Source organism: Macaca thibetana, chromosome 9 (genome assembly GCF_024542745.1).
Source record: "Macaca thibetana thibetana isolate TM-01 chromosome 9, ASM2454274v1, whole genome shotgun sequence".
Taxonomy (NCBI): Eukaryota; Metazoa; Chordata; class Mammalia; order Primates; family Cercopithecidae; genus Macaca; species Macaca thibetana.
In genome coordinates, this window is record NC_065586.1 from 129702285 (window position 1) to 129721748 (window position 19464).

The window sequence follows — 19464 nt, forward strand, 5'->3', positions numbered from 1 at the left end:
GTACACCAACAACATACAAGCAGAGAGCCAAATCATGAATGAACTCCCATTCACAACTGCTACAAAGAGAATGAAATACCTAGGAATATAGCTAACAAGGGAAGTGAAGGACCTCTTCGAGGAGAACTACAAACCAGCTCAAGGAAATCAGAGAGGACACAAACAAATGGAAAAACATTCCATGCTCATGGATAGGAAGAATTAATATCACAAAAATGGCCATACTGCCAAAAGTAATTTATAGATGTGATGCTATTCCCATCAAACTACCATTGACATTCTTCATGGAATTAGAAAAAACTACTTTAATTTTCATATGGAACCAAAAAAGAGCCCATATAGCCAAGACGATCCTAAGCAAAAAGAACAAAGCTGGCGGCATCAAGCTACCAGACTTCAAACTATACTACAAGGCCACAGTAACCTAAACAGCATGCTACTGGTACAAAGACAGACACACAGATCAGTGGAACAGAACAGAGAACTCAGCAATAAGGCCACACACCTACAACCATCTGATCTTCAAGAAACCTGGTAAAAAAAAAAAAGTAATGGGGAAAGGACTCCCTATTTAACAAATGGTGCTGGTGGCCGGGCATGGTGGCTTACACCTGTAATCCCAGCACTTTGGGATGCCAAGGCAGATGTATCACGAGGTCAGGAGATCGAGACCTTCCTGGCCAACATGGTGAAACCCCATCTCTACTAAAATACAAAAAATTAGCCAGGTGTGGTAGCGCACACCTGCAGTCCCAGCTACTCAGGAGGCTGAGGCAGGGGAATCACTTGAAATTGGGAGGTGGAGGTTGCAGTGAGCTGTGATCGCACCACTGCACTCCAGCCTGGTGACAGAGCAAGACTCCATCTTAAATAAATAAATAAATAAATAAATAAATAAATAAAATTGTGCTCAAACAACTGGCTAGCCATATGCAGAAAACTGAAAGTGGAACCCTTCCTTACACCTTATACAAAATTTAACTCAAGATGGATTAAAGACTTGGAAGTAAAACTGAAAACTATAAAAACCCTAGAAGAAATCCTAGGCAGTACCATTCAGGACATAGGCACAGGCAAAGATTTCATGACAAAAATGTCAATAGCAATGACGACAAAAGCAAAAATAGACAAATGGGCTCTAATTAAAGAGTTTCTGCACAGCAAAAGAAACTATCATCAGCACAAACAGACAACCTACAGAATGGGAGAAAATTTTTAAGAAATTTACAAGAAAAAACAATCCCATTAAAAAGTGGGCAAAGGACATGAACAGACACTTTTTCAAAAAAGACATTTATGTGGCCAACTAACATATGAAAAAACGATCAACATCAGTGATCATTAGAGAAACGCACATCAAAACCACAATGAGATACCATGTCATGCCAGTCAGAATGGCAGTTATTAAAAAGTCAAGAAACAACAGATGCTGGTGAGGCTGCAGAGAGACAGGAAGACTTTTATACTGTTGGTGGGAATGTAAAGTAGTTCAACCATTGTGGAAATTCCTCAAAGACCCAGAACCAGAAACACCATTTGACCCAGCAATCCCATTACTGGGTATATACCCAAAGGAATATAGATCATTAAATCATTCTATTATGAAGATACATGCATGTGTGTGTTCACTGCAACACTATTCACAATAGCAAAAACATGGAATCAACCCAGATGACCATCAATGACAGTCTGGATAACACCATGCGGCCATAAAAAGAAATGAGATCATGTCCTTTGCAGGGACATGGATGGAGCTGGAAGCCGTTATCCTCAGCAAACTAATGCAGGAACAGAAAACTGTATATTCTCACTCACAAATGGGAGCTGAATGATGAGAATACATAGATGCATGGAAAGGAACAACACACTGTGGGGCCTATGGTGGGATGACATGGTGGGAGGGAGAGCATCAGAAAAGATAGCTAATGCATGCTGGTCTTAATACTTAGGTGATGGGTTGATAGGTACAGCAAACCACCCTGGCACAGGTTTACCTATGTAACAAACCTGCGTATCCTGCACACGTTCCCTGGAACTTACCAAAAAAAAAAAAAAAAAAAAAAAAGAATATCCTTGATATTTGACCTTAATTGAAAATGCCACATTTCTTTAGTAAAAAAAAAAAAAAAAAAAAATTAAAAACGAGAAATATTCAGGAAGGACTTAGGGACAGTGAAAGTTAAGCTTACATGGGTCCTATTGCAGATGGGCAGCTACCTGGTCCATGGGACGTTCTACAGTTAATGGATCTGGCCTCTAGCCCTTATGGGGTGGGGACAGGAAGAAAATGTCATAAAGCTAAGAGACATTATTAAAGGTCCTCATTTATAAGCAGTCTTTGTATACATAGAGATGAAACATATCCCAATTTAAAGATAGGAAAGTGTGATGGGAAGGTTTTTCAAGTTGGTATAAGGTGTGAGTCTACAAAAAACCCTTCAATTAAGAGAGTAAGGTTTGTGGCAAGACAGAGACCTATTTAGAGATCCATTGCTGAACTGGTATTTGAAAAGGGGTTGTTTTAGGAGACCACTATGCCTCTTTGTTAAATCAGCTATCTTGGGTCTAGCAGGGAAATTAAATTTTATTCAATGTCTCTTTCTTTTTTTTTTTTTTTTTTTTTTTTTGAGACGGAGTCTTTGCTCTGTCGCCCAGGCTGGAGTGCAGTGGCCGGATCTCACTGCAAGCTCCGCCTCCTGGGTTCACGCCATTCTCCTGCCTCAGCCTCCCGAGTAGCTGGGACTACAGACGCCCGCCACCTCGCCCGGCTAGTTTTTTGTACTTTTAGTAGAGACGGGGTTTCACCGTGTTAGGCAGGATGGTCTCGATCTCCTGACCTTGTGATCCGCCCGTCTCGGCCTCCCAAAGTGCTGGGATTACAGGCGTGAGCCACCGCGCCCGGCCAATGCCTCTTTCAAGAGTCCAGCATTGTGTATCCTGACAAGTGAAATGGTTACTATAGTGCCTTGGTTATTATCAGTAGTGACTCCAACTCCAGAAGGAATAATGAATGATAAGGATGTATCTGTATACACATTTGCTTGCAGACAATGCTTCTGCCATTACTACTACTGGTGGACTTACAGAATGCCATTTCCACAACCACGGTACTACAACACAGCATTGCTGCTGATCAAGGAACTCTCTTCACAGCAAAGGAAGCACTTCAATGGGTCCATGCTCATGGAATTAACTTGTCTTACCATGTTCCCCACCACCCTGAAGCAGCTGGTTTGACAGACTAACGGAGTGGCCTTTTGAAGACCCAAAGTACTAGCTAGGTGGCAATACCTTGCAGGGATGGAACAAGATTCTCTAGAAGACTGTATATGCTCTGAATCAGTGTCCACTATTGAATACTGTTTCTTTTGTAGCCATAATTCACAGGTCCAAAAATCACAGGGTAGAAATGAGAGTGGTATCCCCATTATTACCCCTAGTGACCCACGAGCAAAGGTTTTGTATCCTGTTCCCATGACTGTGCTCTTAGGTCTTAGTTCTGAAGGAAGAAATCCTTCCAATCAGAGACACCCTAGTGATTCCACTGAACTGCAAGGCTGCCACTGGCCACTTTGGGCTACTCATGCCTCTGAATCACCAGCAAAGAGGAAGTTACTGGCTGGGGTGGCTGATCCCGACTACTGAGTGGAATTTGGACTACTCTTTCATAAGGAAGAGTATGTCTGGAATACAGGAGATTTCTGCAAAATTTTATTGAAATTATAATGGACTTATATGTCCTTAGGCAGGAAGGACATCTTTACAGTAATGAGTTTCCATTAATGAACATGACCTTTCTCTCCATTTATTCAGATCTTTTAAATTTTCTCTAAAGTTGTTTTGGGGAAATAACATACATCTGTCGCTACATTAATTCCTTGGTACATGGTATTTTTATAATACTGCATTTATTTTCAAGTGTATTTTTGCTTTTTGTAGCTGGCTATTAGTTCTACCAGGTATGCAATGGGCTGAGCTCTGTTGCTGGAATGAGATGTACCTGCATGGCAGTGACCCCTAACTGAGGTGTCAAATGTACAAATTAATAAGTGAATCCAAGTTGAGTTTGGGTGTGGTTGGTATCATCTCATCACCATTGCCATTGGTAGTAGTAAAACTGATTATTAAATAGGTTTCCACCTGGTCTTGGCGAAAACACAGGAGATCTTCTGTTGGGAGCGGGTTTACAGTAAGAGTATGTCTACATGATCAGCAGGGTATACAAGAATCCCAGTTTACATTATATTCCTACACTACGACTCCAAGTAAGAGTGTAGAGAACCAGAACAGTTCTCCCATTCTGAGCTATTCTACACACACAGCTGATTTCTTACGTGAGGAAGCATATTCTGGCAGAACCCTGCAGAGAGGAAAAAAATAGAGCTCGTGCCAGCCTCTCCTGACCCTTCACTGAGGCAGCCTTTGGCTGAGATGCTTATCCTTATCTGATGCATATCATTATTTTGTTACTGGTTTATTGTATCCTTTTCTATCAACTAACTGTAGATTGCTAAGTGATGTATTTTGTGGGTCCTGTGCCCTAGCATTGACACACAAAAGTGATTTTGAAATATTGACCTGTATTTAGCAAACTTTTATACTCATTTAGACGTCCTGAAATTTATCTGTAAACTGAAATTCATAAAGCATATAATCATAAATCCATGTCTTAACTATTTCACCGTATAGAACTTCTAGTATGATAAACAGTATTTGAATATTGCAGATATCCTTGAGTTATTTCCAACATGAAATTGTTTAGACATCTCACCAATAAATCTAAGGGAAGTTATTTGTTTTTTAGTAGTCTTTTTTTTTTTTTTCACATGAATAAGTGTTGAACTGTGTCAAAGGCCTTTTATTCATTAACTGAACAATCACTGGTTGATTTCTTTTAAAAATTGTGGTGAACCAATAAAAGCTAAAGTTCTTTCTAATCATGGGCTTAACTGAATTAGTTTTAAAATGTGGTGTCTTCATTGCCATTCAGTTCAATATATTTTCTAACTTCCACTTGATTTAAAATTCATGTTTGATAGTGTATCACCAGTTTGTTTGAAACAGGCATGATTAACTGCATCTTAGAGAACTCGTCTGTCCTGGACTGACTGAAGAATTTCTGCACTTTGCCATGTTCCATTTTTCCATGGAAACAGTGCTCTTCAGTGAGCCTCTCTTTTCAACTCCACCATGTCACTGGTCTACCTGGTCTGGGAGCCTGTCAAGAAAAGGGATCTCTTTTGTCATGAATTCAGTGTATTCTGACTCAGAAGATGCAGACTTTGACTCCCACCATTGGCCTTGATTGGGTCAATGCATTTCAGTGAATTTGAAGCATGCATCAGATGCACATGACTTACATCCTAGTTGACTGACTCCCTGCACGCTGAGGATTTCTATCCTGTTCCTGTCCAAAAGTGCCTGAGTTATACATTTTGTGTTCTTGAGAGCACAAACTACACAGCTAACACGTGGAGACTATCATATGGAACTGGCTGATTTTGAACCCCAGCTCACTGATCCTCATTTTTTAAAATTTTTTTAATTTCTGGGAGTCTGTATAGTCCAGACCTGTAATGAAGGAATTGAAGAATAAATCACAAGGTGTGTGTATGTGTGTATGGAGGTGGGTTCCAGACCTCCTGGGCCCACTGTGAGAGCATCTCAGGCCTGCATCCCTCTGCCTGGGGACCCAGAAGAGCCTGGCAGGTCCCAGAGATGAGCAATCCAGAGACCAGGAGGTTAAGGAAGCATTTATTGAAAACCTGTGATGTATCTCTGGCCCAGACCCAGAGGCAGAGTCAAGCCGAGGCTTCAATCAGTCACAGGAGCCTGGGGGTCTTGGGCCCAACCCCTACTCCTCACCAGTAGACTCAGCTGAGATGGGTTGTATCAAAGTAACTCCTTTGTTTCCTGAAAGCCCCTTGGGCTAAGGTCAGGGGTGGAGTGTGTCCTCCTGGCCTATGAGGACATCAGGTCCTGCTCGGTGTGCAGCTCCAGGTCTTTCTCCTCGGGGGCTTTTAGGGGCTTGGGACTGGCCTGCAGTGGTTAGTGTCCAGGGTGGGAATCTATATCTGTCCCCATGGCCACATGGTCCCCTCCTGCCCCATCAGCACCTTGGGTGGACCCACTATAGGAAAGCCCCTCGCCACAGACCATCCTCTGAGGAGTCCCAGGACCCCCTCCCTTGTCCTCCTGTCCCTTCCGCCATCCCTTCAGTAGCTGTCTCTGTTCCCTGACACCCAGTTCTGGGACTTACCACATCTCCTGGGCCAGCCTCTTCCTCTTGTGTGCTCTGGGCTTGGGCAGGGACTTGCATTCCACGCTTTTCCAGCTCTTCCTTCAGCCTGGACAGGAAGAGGTAGGATGGGGGAAGGAAGAAAGGGAAGGGTGGAGGAGGGACAAGAGGTTTTCAACAGTCAGAGAGACAGAAAGTGGAGAGAGGAGATACATCAGTCACCTTCCTGGTGGGGGTTGCAGGGACAGGGCCTCCACACACACCTCTGCCGCTTCTGCTGCAATTGTTGGCACTTCTGCTGCAGCTGCTGGTGGCTCTGGGCAGCAGCTGCTAGGAGCTCCTCAGCCTTCCTGTGCTCTTCCTGAAACAGCTGCCTGGGGGGTCCAGTAGGGGGTGGTCAGCACCGGCCACTCCCTCCTCCCACCCTCTTCACCTCCACATCTTACACTGTGGCTGCAGCCTCCTGGCTGCGGAGAAAGAGTCCCTCATCGAGGGTGGAGGGGCCCTCAGCCCCACACAGGGAGCACAGCTGATGCTTCACATCTTCCAGTGTTGCCTTGACCAGTTTCTCTGCAGCATGAAGGGGCAGGTGAGCACATGAGGGCACGTGAGGTCAGATATGGGCCATCCACCTTCCCTGGCCTCACCTTCCTTGAGCAGCTGCTCCTTGTTGCTGTCCAGAGCACAAATCTCCCTTGCCAGCCGCTCTGGCCTCTGAGGGGGAAGAAAAGAGGCCTGTCAACACCTCTTGGCTTTCCCCCATGCCTCAAAGAAGGCTATCTGGATCTTGTTTCATACTTGCTCACTATGCCTCACTTCGAACAACTCTGCCCCTCTGTGCACACCAGCCACAGTACAGCCTTAGGGCCATGGCACTGGCCATTTCCTCCCTGTGCACTTCTGTCATCCCACATCTCTGCAGTGCTGCAGTGGGGAGGCTCATGGATTGTTACAACAGATAAACCTGCAAACACTATGAGTCTTGGCTCTTTTCTGGAGGATCAGGTACCAGTTTAGCTCTGCAGCTCCCCCCACTCCCCTCTGTCCTGGCGTGACCTCCTCACTGAGCCCTTCCTTCCTAACACTCACTGTCTATTTTCCTGTTCAGTGCCTAGGGTCCTCCTGGCGGGCAAACACTGATTGCTTATCCTCGTTGTCTCCTTTGTGCCCGTGATGGTTCCAGACACATCCACTGACACTGATGGAAAACTTGACCTTGGCTCATCAGAGATGCCCCTGACCACTGAGCAGCAGGGCCACAAGGAGGTGACAAGGGGCTGGATTTGGGCAATGTTGATCTTAGCACCACCAGGGCTTGCTCGAGGACTGGGTGTGGCAGGTGAGAGGAAGTGACCATTTGGGCCTGGTGCTGCTAGGGTAGATGTGGAAAGGGGAGAAATGGCTTTGAGGGACTCACATGGAAGTCCCAGAGGTCCTTGTGCTGGCCCATCAGCTCCTCCAGCTGTTCCTCAAACGCTAACCTGGGGACCAACCACAGGCATGAGGTGATATGGGATGACATCACCACCTTCACAGCCTGTCCAAGTCTGTGGGTCTTCAGGCACAGACCTTGGGGTGCTTTGCTCATGGTCTCTGCTCCACTGGGAGCATCTTCTCCACCTTGAACCTCTAAGGCTCAGCGTAGCCAGCTCTTCTAACCCTCATCTTTGACATTATGCCCCAACTACCAGCCATCCAAACCCCTTGCCTCAGGTGCTAAGGTTTACCTCAGCTGTCTCTGTTTGTTCTTCTCTTCTTCAATCTGCAAGCTTAGAGCAGAAATTCTCTCCTTGCACTCCTGCAGCACGGTGTGCTTCCTGGGAGAGGTGAGGCAGCCCTCAGCCATGTTTTCTTAAGCCCCAGGAGGGCACTGGGTTGGGGCTTCTGCCTCCCTCTATTGAGGCTATTTTTTTCCCCCTCTACATTAAGGTCCTTCTCTGTAACAAGTGATGGGTAGGGAGTGACGTGAGCATTTGCCCCCTGGAAGTAATGTTGTCAGGTTAAGAGAGATGAGTGTGGACATGGTCAAGTAAGCAAATGCACACACATCTTAGTATCATCTGGTTTTCCCAAAGAACTGAAATCTCAGTGTGCTAGGGCCTGGGGCCTCTGGTAACAAAATGAGCTAAATCAGGAAGTGGAGAAATGCATGGACAAATCGATGGATGGATGAAAAGATAATGGATGGAGAGAGAATGGACAAGTGGTTGGCTCAACGCCAACAGACAAGTGAACAGACAGATGAGTGAACAGACATCCAAGGACTATGACAAAGAGTAAAAGGCAAAGAATAAAAACCAGTTGAAGAAATTTAATTGATAATTTAGCAAATGAACATCTATGCCATTGAGAGAGTTACCCTTAACACTACTGCCTGCTGTTGGAGCCAAAGGGGAAAGACACTCTTTGGACTCTCCATTGTTTAGAGGGAGAGAATGAGAGCTGTGGATCTCAGACTCACCTTCCTGCCTCTTCCTGCTCTACCAGAATAAAGAGGTAGGGGCAGAGTTAGGCTCAGCTGGAAGCTCTTACCTCTGTGCCTCACTTTCCTTTTCCTGGCAATGCAGCCGGAGGATCCTCAGGGTCTCTGTAGGGAGAGCAACAGGGCCCTATGAGAACCTGTCAAGGTATCAGGTTTTGGCAGGGGAACACGGCCAGATCATGTCAGGTCTGTGGACACTTGATTGAGCTTTAACATTTACTACACGTCTAGTGGAAGCCACAGGCGAGAGGCAAGCTGGGATAGGTTTCAAAAGGCTTCAGCTGCCATAGGGGGAGAGTGGGCCTCTGTGGGCCGGCAAAAGGAACAAGCCTGGAGACGGGAGTGGCAGATACCTTGTTTTTTGCTCAAGATCTCCTTCAGGTGTACTTTCTCTCCATGCACTGGAAAACAGTGACACATTTTGGCATCAGGGACTATGCAACGCACCCTCAGGGATGGGGATTGCTCACGGTCACATGGGAAGTTGGGCACAGCCTTGCCCCCAACCCAAATGTGAACCCCTCGAGGTGAGCCCCTCCCTACTCTCTGGTGCCCACATTCCCTGTAAGCACCAAAGGGCCTTCACATTTACAGAGGGTGGCTGTGAGGGCCCTGGAGGATGCCCATGCTTTTACATGGGGAGGAGAGAAAAAAATACAAACACCCATGAAGTCAGGTAAGGGCTGTGAAGAAACACATCAAATAGGAAGGGGCATGTGACCAGATGGTGACAGGGTGCCACCTTTAGATGGGATGACTGGGGAATGCCAGTCATCCTGTCTGGGGACATTCTAACTTAGAACTGTTGATGTGAGGAAAGAGGAACCTGTATTATCTGAGGAAGCATAGGCAGCACCTGGCAAAAGCTGTGAGGTGGGAATGAGGTTGGAGGGTATTTCTTGAACACTTCCACAAGCAGAGAGGAGAGGGGGAGACTGGCAGGACATGAGGCTGGAGAGGGTACAGGACCCTCGGTCATGGCAAGGATGCTTATCATCTGGAATACAGGGTTAGGGGTAGCTTGAGACACTGTGGGGACCTCTGGGTGACCCCCGGCTCTCTTACGCAAGTCCAGTTCCTTCTGCAGGGCCTCACAGATGGTCCGGGCCTCTCCTAGGTCTTCATTGGCTTTCTTTTTGGCTTCACCAGAGAGCAGAAAAACATTGTGTGAGTGCAGCCTCTATTCTCTTGCCAACAGTGACATTTCTCATTTGCCTTCAGGAAAATCTATAGTGGCCTAGATTTTATACAGTAGGAAACGAGGCTTCCAGAGTCCAGGCTCTCCTTGCCAGGCTCTGCTGATAGCAGGGCTAGGATCATGGGTATATTAACTATGGCAGTTGCATGCTGAAATGCCCTGTACTTAATTTAAGGCTCTGCTGCTGCTGTTGTGAATAACCAGTAACTTTGGAACAAGGGACCCTGCATTCTCATTTGGCACTGAGCCCCGCAAACCATGTAGCTGGTACTAGCTGGCAGCCAAGGCCCCTGAACTCACCTTGCTGGGCCTCATTAATCCGGTTAATCAGGACCTCAACTCGGGGCTCTAGGCTTCCCACTGCAGGGAGGAAAGGAGGTTGAGTTGACAGGGCAGGCAGAGGTGGGGTGCTTGCCAGCCTTGTGTCTCTGCTGCTTTCACGCAACACAGATCTATTGAGTACCTACTGAAAGCAGGTGCTGTGTGGGGCCCTCACAGGGCTCATGTTCTGGGTGGGCGAGACTGGGAACAGACACAATAAGATACTGAGTGGGGCTGTGGTAACTGTGTTCAAGAGAAATAAAGTAGGGCAAGGGGGGTTAAAGCGCAAAGGAGTGGAAAGCGCTCCTCAGATATGGGAAGGTATCATGAGAGCCCCAAATCAGGTGGCGGGGGGCAGGCCCTGCAGCTCTTTGGGTTGGGGTGGGAGGTAGTCAGTGCAAAGACCCCCTCTGAGGTGGGAACATGGCTGGCAGGAGCCTAGTGAGCAAAGAGGGAGTAGGGGTTGAGGGGAAAGGAAGGGAAGTAAAGGTGGCAACTTCTGGATTTAATGGACTGCAGTGGAGCCAAATGGGTGACCAGCAAGAGGTTTGGGACAGGGTTTTGGGAAAACACTTTGCCTTCCTTACCCTTTTTCCTTCTTTAATTTTGAATCATGGGACCCGATTTTTAGTTTAAGTAAGTTTTAAAAGAAAGAGAAGGTGAAGAGGATTATTTCCCAAGTTTATACATTGTGGGGCTGGAAATTGAACCCACATCTGCTTGGCCCCAAATCTCAGGCTGAGCCTCACACAAAGGAGACACATGACCTTTCTGCAGCTTTTTCACCATTTCCATCAAGTCTTCAATTTTCTGTGAGGATGTGTCCTGCCCTGTGGAGACAAAACCAAACATTTCAGAATCAAGCAGGGCGAGAGGCCAGAGGAAGGATCTGACAGCCCCTGGGCTGAGACTGAGGTAGACTGAGGGCAGGTCTCCAGCCAGAGTGGTAGCCCTGCTCCTTGTCCTAAGGTGAACAGTACACTAGATGAATCAGGCTCCTCCATGGTCAGCTTTTCCCTGCAGGGTAAAATTATACCAGGCAGCCCTTTGTAAAACTCTGGGTGAGGGCAGGGGTATACTCTCACTGCTGAGGCTGTTCAAAGTAAGGTCAAAGCTCCTGATATAATAATTCAAGAAAAAAAATGAAGATATAAAAACCTGGAACAAGGAGTCAAAAATCACTGTAACTAGCAGATGACATAATCTAGGAAGTTCTTAAGAGAGTTTTCTATAAAACCATAAGGATTAGTAGCAAAATGCCTTAGGATGTTAGTTTAAAAACATATATAAATACAAATAGCTTTCCTATATACAACCAATACTAAACCTGAAATCTCCCCATAAAATATTTCATATTAATTTTTTATAATTATTGGAACCTATTTTAAACACTAAAATTAGTAGATCTAAGAAATTATTTATGGCATTAACATTGTGAAAGGAAAATAAATCTTTTTATAAATATTTGAAAATAAATCAATTCAAAGTTACCCTCTGCTGAGATAGATGCGTATCTGATTTTGTAAAATAAAAATCTGAAAATAAATGAATTCAAAGTCATCTCTCTGCTCACTCAGATAAATGCGTATCTGATTGCCTCCTTTGCAAAGGCTAACCACAAACTCAAAATAATGCAACCATTTGTTTTTTATCTACCTATGATCTTGAAGTCAACCTCCCTGCTTCAAGTTGTCTCATCAATGCTTTGAGGTGACCCACCTTTCCATATCGAACCAATGTTCATCTTACATATGTTGATTCATGTCTCATGTCTCCCTAAAAAGCATATAAACCAACCTGTGCTCTGACTACCTTGCCATCCTGGGCACATGTCATCAGGACCTCCTGAGGCTGTGTCGCAGGCATGCATCCCTAACTTTGGTAAAATAAACTTCCTAAATTGACTGAGACCTGTCTCAGATTTTGGGGTTTCACATTTTGGCAACCACAAAGGGATTCTGAGTAGAGGTGCTCCTGACCTTTGACAAATATTCTACCAGTGCCTGCTAGCAGCTTGGCTATCTTTGTGGCTCAAACTAATTTGACAAGTTGCTGAGGTCTGGAAGTCCCCTATCCAGGGAATCCCTCATTTCCCAAAATTCGTTCGAAGGCCAGAGTTTATTTTCTGAACAACTCTTCTCTTTTTCTGGAGTTTTACTTGCTTTCAACAAGGAAGGCAAGTTTTCCTGCTACCATGAAAACTCATTTCTGGAGTTTGAACTCGCTCCCAACAGGAAAGACAAGTTTGAGGGTTTTTTTTTCCTGCTTCTAAGATGATAGAGACAAGTCTTCAGCCTAAGACCCGTCCCTAGGTAAGTAACTGAATTGGGGTTTGTCTTGGCTAAAGGTAAGATTAACAACCAGCTGCTCTTAATTTTTCCTTACTATTACAGTGTTCAGTAATCATACAAGTTGTGTGATCATTTGTTTGTTACGCTTAACCGCTATTTTTTTTGTTGTTTCTTTCTGTTTTTGCTGTTTTGGTCCTTTTCCCATTGGGTTTGGCCAATTCTATCTGACTTGATCAAATCCAAAGGAAAGTTCCAAATTATGTGGAACAAGGCCTCTGAAGTGGGTAAATTCCCATCAGAAAAGTGGTGGTGGGGGAAGAAAAAATGGCCAGTAAAAGTAAAAAAGGGGGAGAAGATTTTTGATTTTGACTACTTAAGTGGTTTCATTTACATAACAAGGCCATCTTTTTGCTAGCCAGGCCAAACTGAAAGAGAAATGATTGTCACCCACACTGCAGTTCCATAGCTGAGGTTCTGTCTTCTTTTTTTCCGTAACAGCCTGGGTTTGGTTCCTAAATCAAGACCTTTCTGGTTTGATACTTGGTACTTCTGAAATAGCAGCTATTCGTCCTAGCTGAAATATGTTGAAGAGATTTAGAAAAAAAATTTGAAAGAAACTCAAAAGCTTAAAAGTCAGCTTAATTAAAAGCTAACATCCAAGATATGTGTGTGTCTCTGTGTGTGTGTGTGTGTGTGTGTTTAAAAGGCTTTCATGATTTTTCTTTTTTCTCTCTCCTAGGTCCTTGTGTTTTTTGAGCAAAATTTTTTTTTTCTTCTCAGTTGACTGAAGGCTATTTTCTTCATTTAGTTCTGCTGTCTCTCCTTTCTCTTGCACCCTCTGCTGCATGAGGGACCTAAAACAGTTTATAATAGCATGAGGTTCCTTAAAGAAAATGGAGAAGGCATCAGACTCCCATTTGCGGAGAAAACTGCTTTTCCTTATGCATTCCCAAGAGTGTAAACAGACAAATTCATCTCAGCTCTTAAACTGCTTGCTTTTGTACTGTGTTACCTGATATATATATATATATATTTTTTTTCTTTTTACTAATTATTGCAACAGAAGCTACTCTTGCGTTTTTAAGGAAGAGTATATTTTAGACACTTAGAAATTTTTTTAAAAAAATGTTTCTTAAGTGCACTGTTAAAGCATCCATGTGGTCTAGCCTCATAATAATTCTCCCTTTTTGGACACCCATGATTCAGTGTGGCCTCTTCCCAGAGCTCAGAGATCCAGTTAAAAGATAGGTGGTCACTATCTAAATAAAACTGGTCTCCTGTGATCCGACCACCTCCCACCAGGCCCCACCTTCAACACTGGGGATTACAATTCAACATGAGATTTGGGTGAGGACACAGATTCAAACCATATCACAGGCCAAGGCCGAGGCATGGTTGAGAAGGCTCAGAGGCACCTGACCAAAGTTTGTCACAATTTTGATCGACATTACCAAATTACCCTCCACTGATGTATACAAGATGCCCAGTTTTTCATTTTTACCAACCACCTGTGTTTCCAAATGTGTTCATCTTTGTCAACCAGATATGCAAAATCAAGGTGTCTCCTTACAAACTCTCTGATAGTAAATATCAAAAGTTTGGGTGCATCTTCTTTTCTAAGACTATGTCCTAAGTAATTCTGATATGGATAATGCGCAAGGTGTTCATCACTATATTGTTTATAATAGTAAAAAACTGGAAGAAGCCTAAATATGTCTTAGGGAATTTGTTAAATAAATTATAGCACATACACAGGATAAATCATTTACAGCCATTAAAAATCATGGATACATGCATAAGGCCAGGCTCAGTAGTTCACATCCATAATCCCAGCACTTTTGGGAGGCTGAGGCAGGAGGACTGCTTGAGCATAGGAGTTCAAGAGCAGCCTGAGCAACGCAGCAAAACCCCATTTCTACAAATAACAAATTTAAAAATATTATCTGGGAGTGGTGACATGCACCTGTGATTGCAGCTACTTAAGAGGCTGAGGTGGGAGAATTGCTTGAGGCCAGGAAGTCAAGGCTGCAGTGAGCAGTGATTGTAACACTGCACTCCCGCCTGAGCAACAGAGCACAATCTTGTCTCAAAAAAAAAAAAAAAAAAAAAAAATCAAGCATAGAGTTTTGTGAAATGCTTATTTTTGAGTTTATGGAGTCCCCTCATTTTGGTCCCACCTGAAATCTTACACAAATCACTGCTCATAAATTTATGAATTAAGTTTTACATTATTCAAGTAATTGGCATGTGTGAAAAAGCATGAAGAAAAAATTGAAACACAAACATTCGTTTTCCCCAGTCATTCCCCTTTATAGTAATAACTGCAGCCAGTTAGATGGAGACTAACAGACCTTTTACTAAAATGTATCTAGTGTCACTGATCCTAGATAACATCCCGACTAAAACTGGAATCTTGTCCTTTAACTTTCTTCTGTAGCTGGTCACTATAGACTGAATGTTTGTGCCCCCATCCATAATTCGTATGTTGAAATCCTAATCCCTTAGTGTGACTGCATTAGGAGGTGGGGCCTTTGGGAGGTGATTAGGTCATGAGAGTAGGGCCCTCAGCAATGGGATTAGTGCCCTTATAAAACCAGAGAGGCCGGCAGCAACTTCCCCCATATGAGGACAAAATGAGAAGACAGAAGTCTACAACCAGGAAGCAGGCCCCCACCAGACGCTGCACTGCACCTTGATCTTGAACTTCTAGCCTCGAAAACTGTGAGAAATAATGGCATTTCTGTTGTAGCAGTTTGAACGAAGGCACAAGCAACGTTGGTTAAACCTTATCTAAATATACTAGGTTATGTGAGGAACATGGAGCTGTGATACTGAAAGGCTACCACAGTGGCGGGCCAGTAGGTGCTTAATGAAAGGGATACGTTTGCGTCTGTCCTGTTTACTTGCTTTGTCCTTCACTGGGGCTTTCACTGTGCCACATCTCACTGTAGGGATGCTTTCTGTGCCAAGCTTGTTTCAGTATTCAAACCTTCATTTTGTAAGAACACGACAGAGCACCTGCCATGATATTCACGCAGGTAGGGCTGGAGGCAGCCACCGTGGCGTTTGTTAATTGCAGCGTTTTAACTCAGGGGGGACCCATGAGCTCAGGACAGAGTGACAAGTTGAGTGACAGCAGGAGGGACGTCACCGTACAATTCTCTCCACTTTTGTGTAAGTTTGAAAATTCTCCCAAAACACCCAGAGGTACACAGCGTCCTGAAGTGGAAACGGCCAGGACAGTGTTCTTTCTCTTTGTTGGGCTGCAATTTCGGGACTTCCGTACAACTCTGACCAGCTGCCTTGTCCCTCCCTTCCCAGGGTGAGGTAGGAGCCTCTACGGCAGGTCGGGGTCGGGGAGAAACAAACGGGAGATCTGCGGGGAGTCGGCCTCCCCCGGCTCCCCGGGGCGTCGGGATGCTGGGTGGGGGAACCCACTGTCAAGAACCAGGTTAGTGCGACCGGGAAATCTGGACACTTGCTGGTTCTAGAAAGAGGAGTGTGGAATTAGGAATTCCCTTGGGATTGGGAGCGTCAGGAAAATGTCCTTTTTGTTTTAAGAGGTGTGTATGGAAAGTCTGTGGAACGACAGGATGTCTTTTGACTAATTACCTAAACCAAAATTGGAGCAACCACGATAAAGGTTCAATGCTTTAAGACGAGGTGAGGGGTGTGCGGGCCAGCACTCCCTCATCTTGGCGGAAAGTTTTCTGAAGAAACCCGCTAAGTCTCAGTCAGCACCATCAGGACTGACAGGAAGTAGTCGCCACCCGCGCCCCAACCCTGCCCCGCCTCGGCGAGGTCAGACCCTCACGCACAGTTCCCTGCCTCCCTCCACTACCTTCGGCCTTCTCAGCCCCGTCCATGGCTCCGGCGGTGGGCTCGGCCTTCGACGCCAGGGACCTCCCCGCCATTTCCTCTCAGCTCAGCAGCGCGGGTGGCTTGGGAGGGAGCCTCCAGTGGTGATTGGAGCAACCCCTGCAGGGGGCGGGACTCCAGGCAGCGCGCCTGCGCAATGCACCCCCGCGCGCGCTCTGGATATGTGAAGTAATGTTCGGCCGGCCTGCCTGGCAGCTAGTGCGCATGCGTAAAGGCCCGAGGGTTACAAAGCCCGCGAGGGCCACGTCCGGCCGTCCAGGCTCGCGATTGGCCCGGTTCTGGGTGCTCCCGCGCATGTGTGCTGGCCTCCGAGGGGGGCCGGCCCTGGTTCTGGAGGCCCTCCCCACGAGCGACCAGTGCGCGTGTGCCACGCAGCAACTGCCTGTGAAATGTGCGTGTCTCACGGACGACTCCACGAGGCGCCATGGCCCCGGCAACCTCACGGGGTCGCGGCTCTGCTTGGCCACGCCACCGCGGGAGTGCACGGACCCCAGCAAGTGACGCGTCTGTGGCAGCCCCCGCGGGGCCCGCTGTTCCCGCTGGCGCAGAGGAGCGCAGCCTGCCTCTAGGCCGCGTTCCCGTGAGCTCCATGCCCACAGCGGCCCATGCCGGCCACAAGCCCACGGTCCCTTCTGCACGGGCCCTGCCACGCTGGGGCCACCGGGGAGGCCTGGAGGGCACTGGGAGGAGGGAGGAGGAGCCGAGGCTTTCGGGAGAACCAGCCCTTCACCGGCCAGGGGAGGCTGCGATGCACCGTGACTGGTTGTGAAGAACCAACAGAAGAACTTCCCGTGCGGGTGAGTGGGAGACACCAGAACACCCGCCCGTCCTAAATACAAAGCCTCGAATCCCAACCTATAAAAGGTTACCTTAGGGTTTTGGGTTAGGGCTACAGGTTAGAGTTAGGGATAAAGGTTAGAGTTGGGGTAGAGTTAGGGTTTGGGTTAGGGTTTAGGGGTTAGAAGTTCGTTTTAGGGTTGGGGTGGGGTTAGGGTTTGGGGTTAGCGTTAGGGATGGGGAAGGATTAGGGGTAGGGTTAGGGTTGGTCCAGGGTTGGGGTAGGGGTAGCATTTAGGGTCAGGGTTTAATCGTTAGGGTCAGGGTTTAATGGTTAGGATCAGGGTTTTAGGGTTGGGGTTAGGATGTTAGGGTTAGGGTTTGGGGTTAGGGTTTCGAGGATAGAAGATTAGGGTCAGGGTTAGGGGTTAGGGTTTGGGTGTTAGGCTAAGGATTGTTAGGGTTAGAGGTTAGTGTTTTAGAGTAGGTGTTAGGGTTAGGTGTTGGTTTTGGGGTTAGGGTTAGGGGTTACGGTTTAGGGTAAGGGGTTAGGTTTAAAGGTTAGGGTTAGTGTTAGGAGTTACAGTTGGGTTAAGGCTTAGTGTAGGGGTAGGGCTAGGTTAGTGCTTAAGTTTAGCGTTGTTATGGTTAGGTTTAGCTTCAGGGGTTAGGGGTTAGGGGTAGCAGTAGGGTTAGGGGTTAGGGTTTGTGGTTTCAGTTTAGCTTAGGGTTTTAGGGGTAGGGGTTGGGTTCAAGTTTGGGTTCGGGGGTTAGGTTTATGGTAGCATTAGGATTTGGGCTCGGGCTACAGCTAGAGTTTAGGGGTAGGGGTTGAGGTTGTGGGTTGAGGTTAGGGTTAGGGTTCAGGTGTTGGGTCATGGGTTAGGGTTGGATTTAAGGGTTAGGGGTCAGGTTAGGCGGGGCGGGCTTAGGTTTAGGGGTTAGTGTTAGGATTAAGGGTTCGTGTTTGACATTAGGTGTTAGGGTGAGGGGTTAGGATTAAGGGTCAGCATTAGGGTCAGGGGTTAGTGGTAGGGGTTGCACTTAGGGTTTTGGTTAGGGTTCCTGGAGAGACGGTTTTCTTGCTTGAGAGTGTTTCTGGGCCGTGAGGTGTACTCTTCTGGGCAGGTGGTTAGCACCTATCGTTTTCCCCTCACTTCCCTGCAAATCCTTAAGTCCTTTGGTCCATTTCATTGCTTCTTTTGGGGAGGGCCAGATTCCTCAGGATCTCGGGGCAGAACCAGCCTGAGGTCGCCTCCCTGCCCATGGGTCACCACAGCCCCAGGGCAGGTGGGGGAGCCGGGGTGGCTTGTGTTCCTGGTCTTGGCACCTCCCTTTGGGCAGCTCTGGAGCGTGGCTGGGCCGTTGGTACAGGAGCCACAGGCCGCTGCCTTTTTGACTGAGGGTACCCTAACATCCTGGAAGGGGTGGGGCAGGGCCCATGATCCCCTCTAGGTGGGAGGTAGGAGGCTGAGGGGGCGTGGGCAGGACGGTGGATGGCAGGTCCACAGGGACAGCCTGCAGTTCCTGCACAAACTGGGGCTCCAAGACTGTGGGCAAGGGAGGAAGGGGGAGCCCAGGTCAGAGGAGCCTGGGGATCGGCGCGGGCTGGGGGCCAGATGTCGCCCCTGAGCCCAGCCAGGCCTAGGGCCGTAGCAGCCCCAGGGTGCTGAGGGCGCCGCCCAGTACGAGACAGAAGTGGGGGCCGCGCGTGGGTCCAGCGCCCAAAGTCCACGCCCGGTAGGTGTAGTTGCCGAGGCCGGTCCTTTTGCCTCCAGCAACCCAGTCCTCATCGTCCTCCAAGGTCGCCTTCCCCGGGTCCCGCGGCCCTTCTTCAGCCTGAACTTGCTGCCAGGCCCGCTGCCGCCCTCACGGCCGTTCCGGCCGCAGCCACGCGCAGCGAGGAGCCCGCGGCACCATAGCGCCGGGCCGGCCTTACACGCACCCTCGAGGCCCCTATCAAGCCCCCGCGGAGCCCTCCGCGGCTGCCCTTGGCTGCACCGCTGACTCAGAGGAAAGCGGCCGCCGGTAGCAGAGCCAAGCACGTCGCGGGTGCCTAGTTCATCTTCATGGGGCCAAGCCTGCAGGAAGAGCGGGAAAGGGCCCTCGGTTTCCATGGAGATCGGGTGCCCAGGGGTGGAGGCCTCAGGGCTGGAGAGCAGAGGAACCCTCGGCTTTTGTGGGATCAGGGTGCCCTCAGCATCTTGGAGGCCCACGCAGGCCTAGGGGGGTGCGGTTTAACCTCTAGCATCAAGGACTTAGGCCTGGGGGAGGTGCT

General features: G+C 47.5%; 3 protein-coding genes and 1 pseudogene across 3 annotated transcripts in view; 1 reads left to right on the forward strand and 3 right to left on the reverse strand.

The window, feature by feature from the left end:
* Positions 1-19464, reverse strand: part of FUOM (fucose mutarotase) — a 243837-nt gene that overhangs the window by 223467 nt on the left and 906 nt on the right. The window lies entirely within an intron of this gene.
* The window catches only part of LOC126963295 (cytochrome P450 2E1-like), a 114617-nt gene that overhangs the window by 22438 nt on the left and 72715 nt on the right, over positions 1-19464 (forward strand). The gene's annotated exons all lie outside the window — the stretch shown is intronic.
* SYCE1 (synaptonemal complex central element protein 1) lies at positions 5891-16582 on the reverse strand. Its single transcript, XM_050805531.1, has 13 exons — positions 16372-16582; positions 11007-11069; positions 10219-10278; positions 9786-9860; positions 9074-9121; positions 8771-8825; positions 7966-8055; positions 7656-7719; positions 6886-6952; positions 6685-6808; positions 6502-6612; positions 6260-6347; positions 5891-6039 (listed from the first exon to the last, which is right to left on the reverse strand). Exons 1-13 carry the CDS (start codon positions 16442-16444, stop codon positions 5962-5964), a joined length of 996 nt encoding a protein of 331 aa, XP_050661488.1. The 5' UTR covers positions 16445-16582; the 3' UTR covers positions 5891-5961.
* On the reverse strand, positions 18593-19251 carry LOC126963314 (shadow of prion protein-like; annotated as a pseudogene).

What these genes read in the sequence shown, in the direction of transcription:
- SYCE1 (XM_050805531.1), bottom strand. Translation starts at nt 16,444, where the DNA reads ATGGCGGGGAGGTCCCTGGCGTCGAAGGCCGAGCCCACCGCCGGAGCC. An exon ending in GCAGAAGGAACTGGACTTGC is followed by an intron (nt 9,122 to 9,785) that starts GTAAGAGAGCCG and finishes ACTGTTTTCCAG; the next exon opens with TGCATGGAGAGAAAGTACAC. An exon ending in GATCTTGAGCAAAAAACAAG is followed by an intron (nt 8,826 to 9,073) that starts GTATCTGCCACT and finishes CTCTCCCTACAG; the next exon opens with AGACCCTGAGGATCCTCCGG.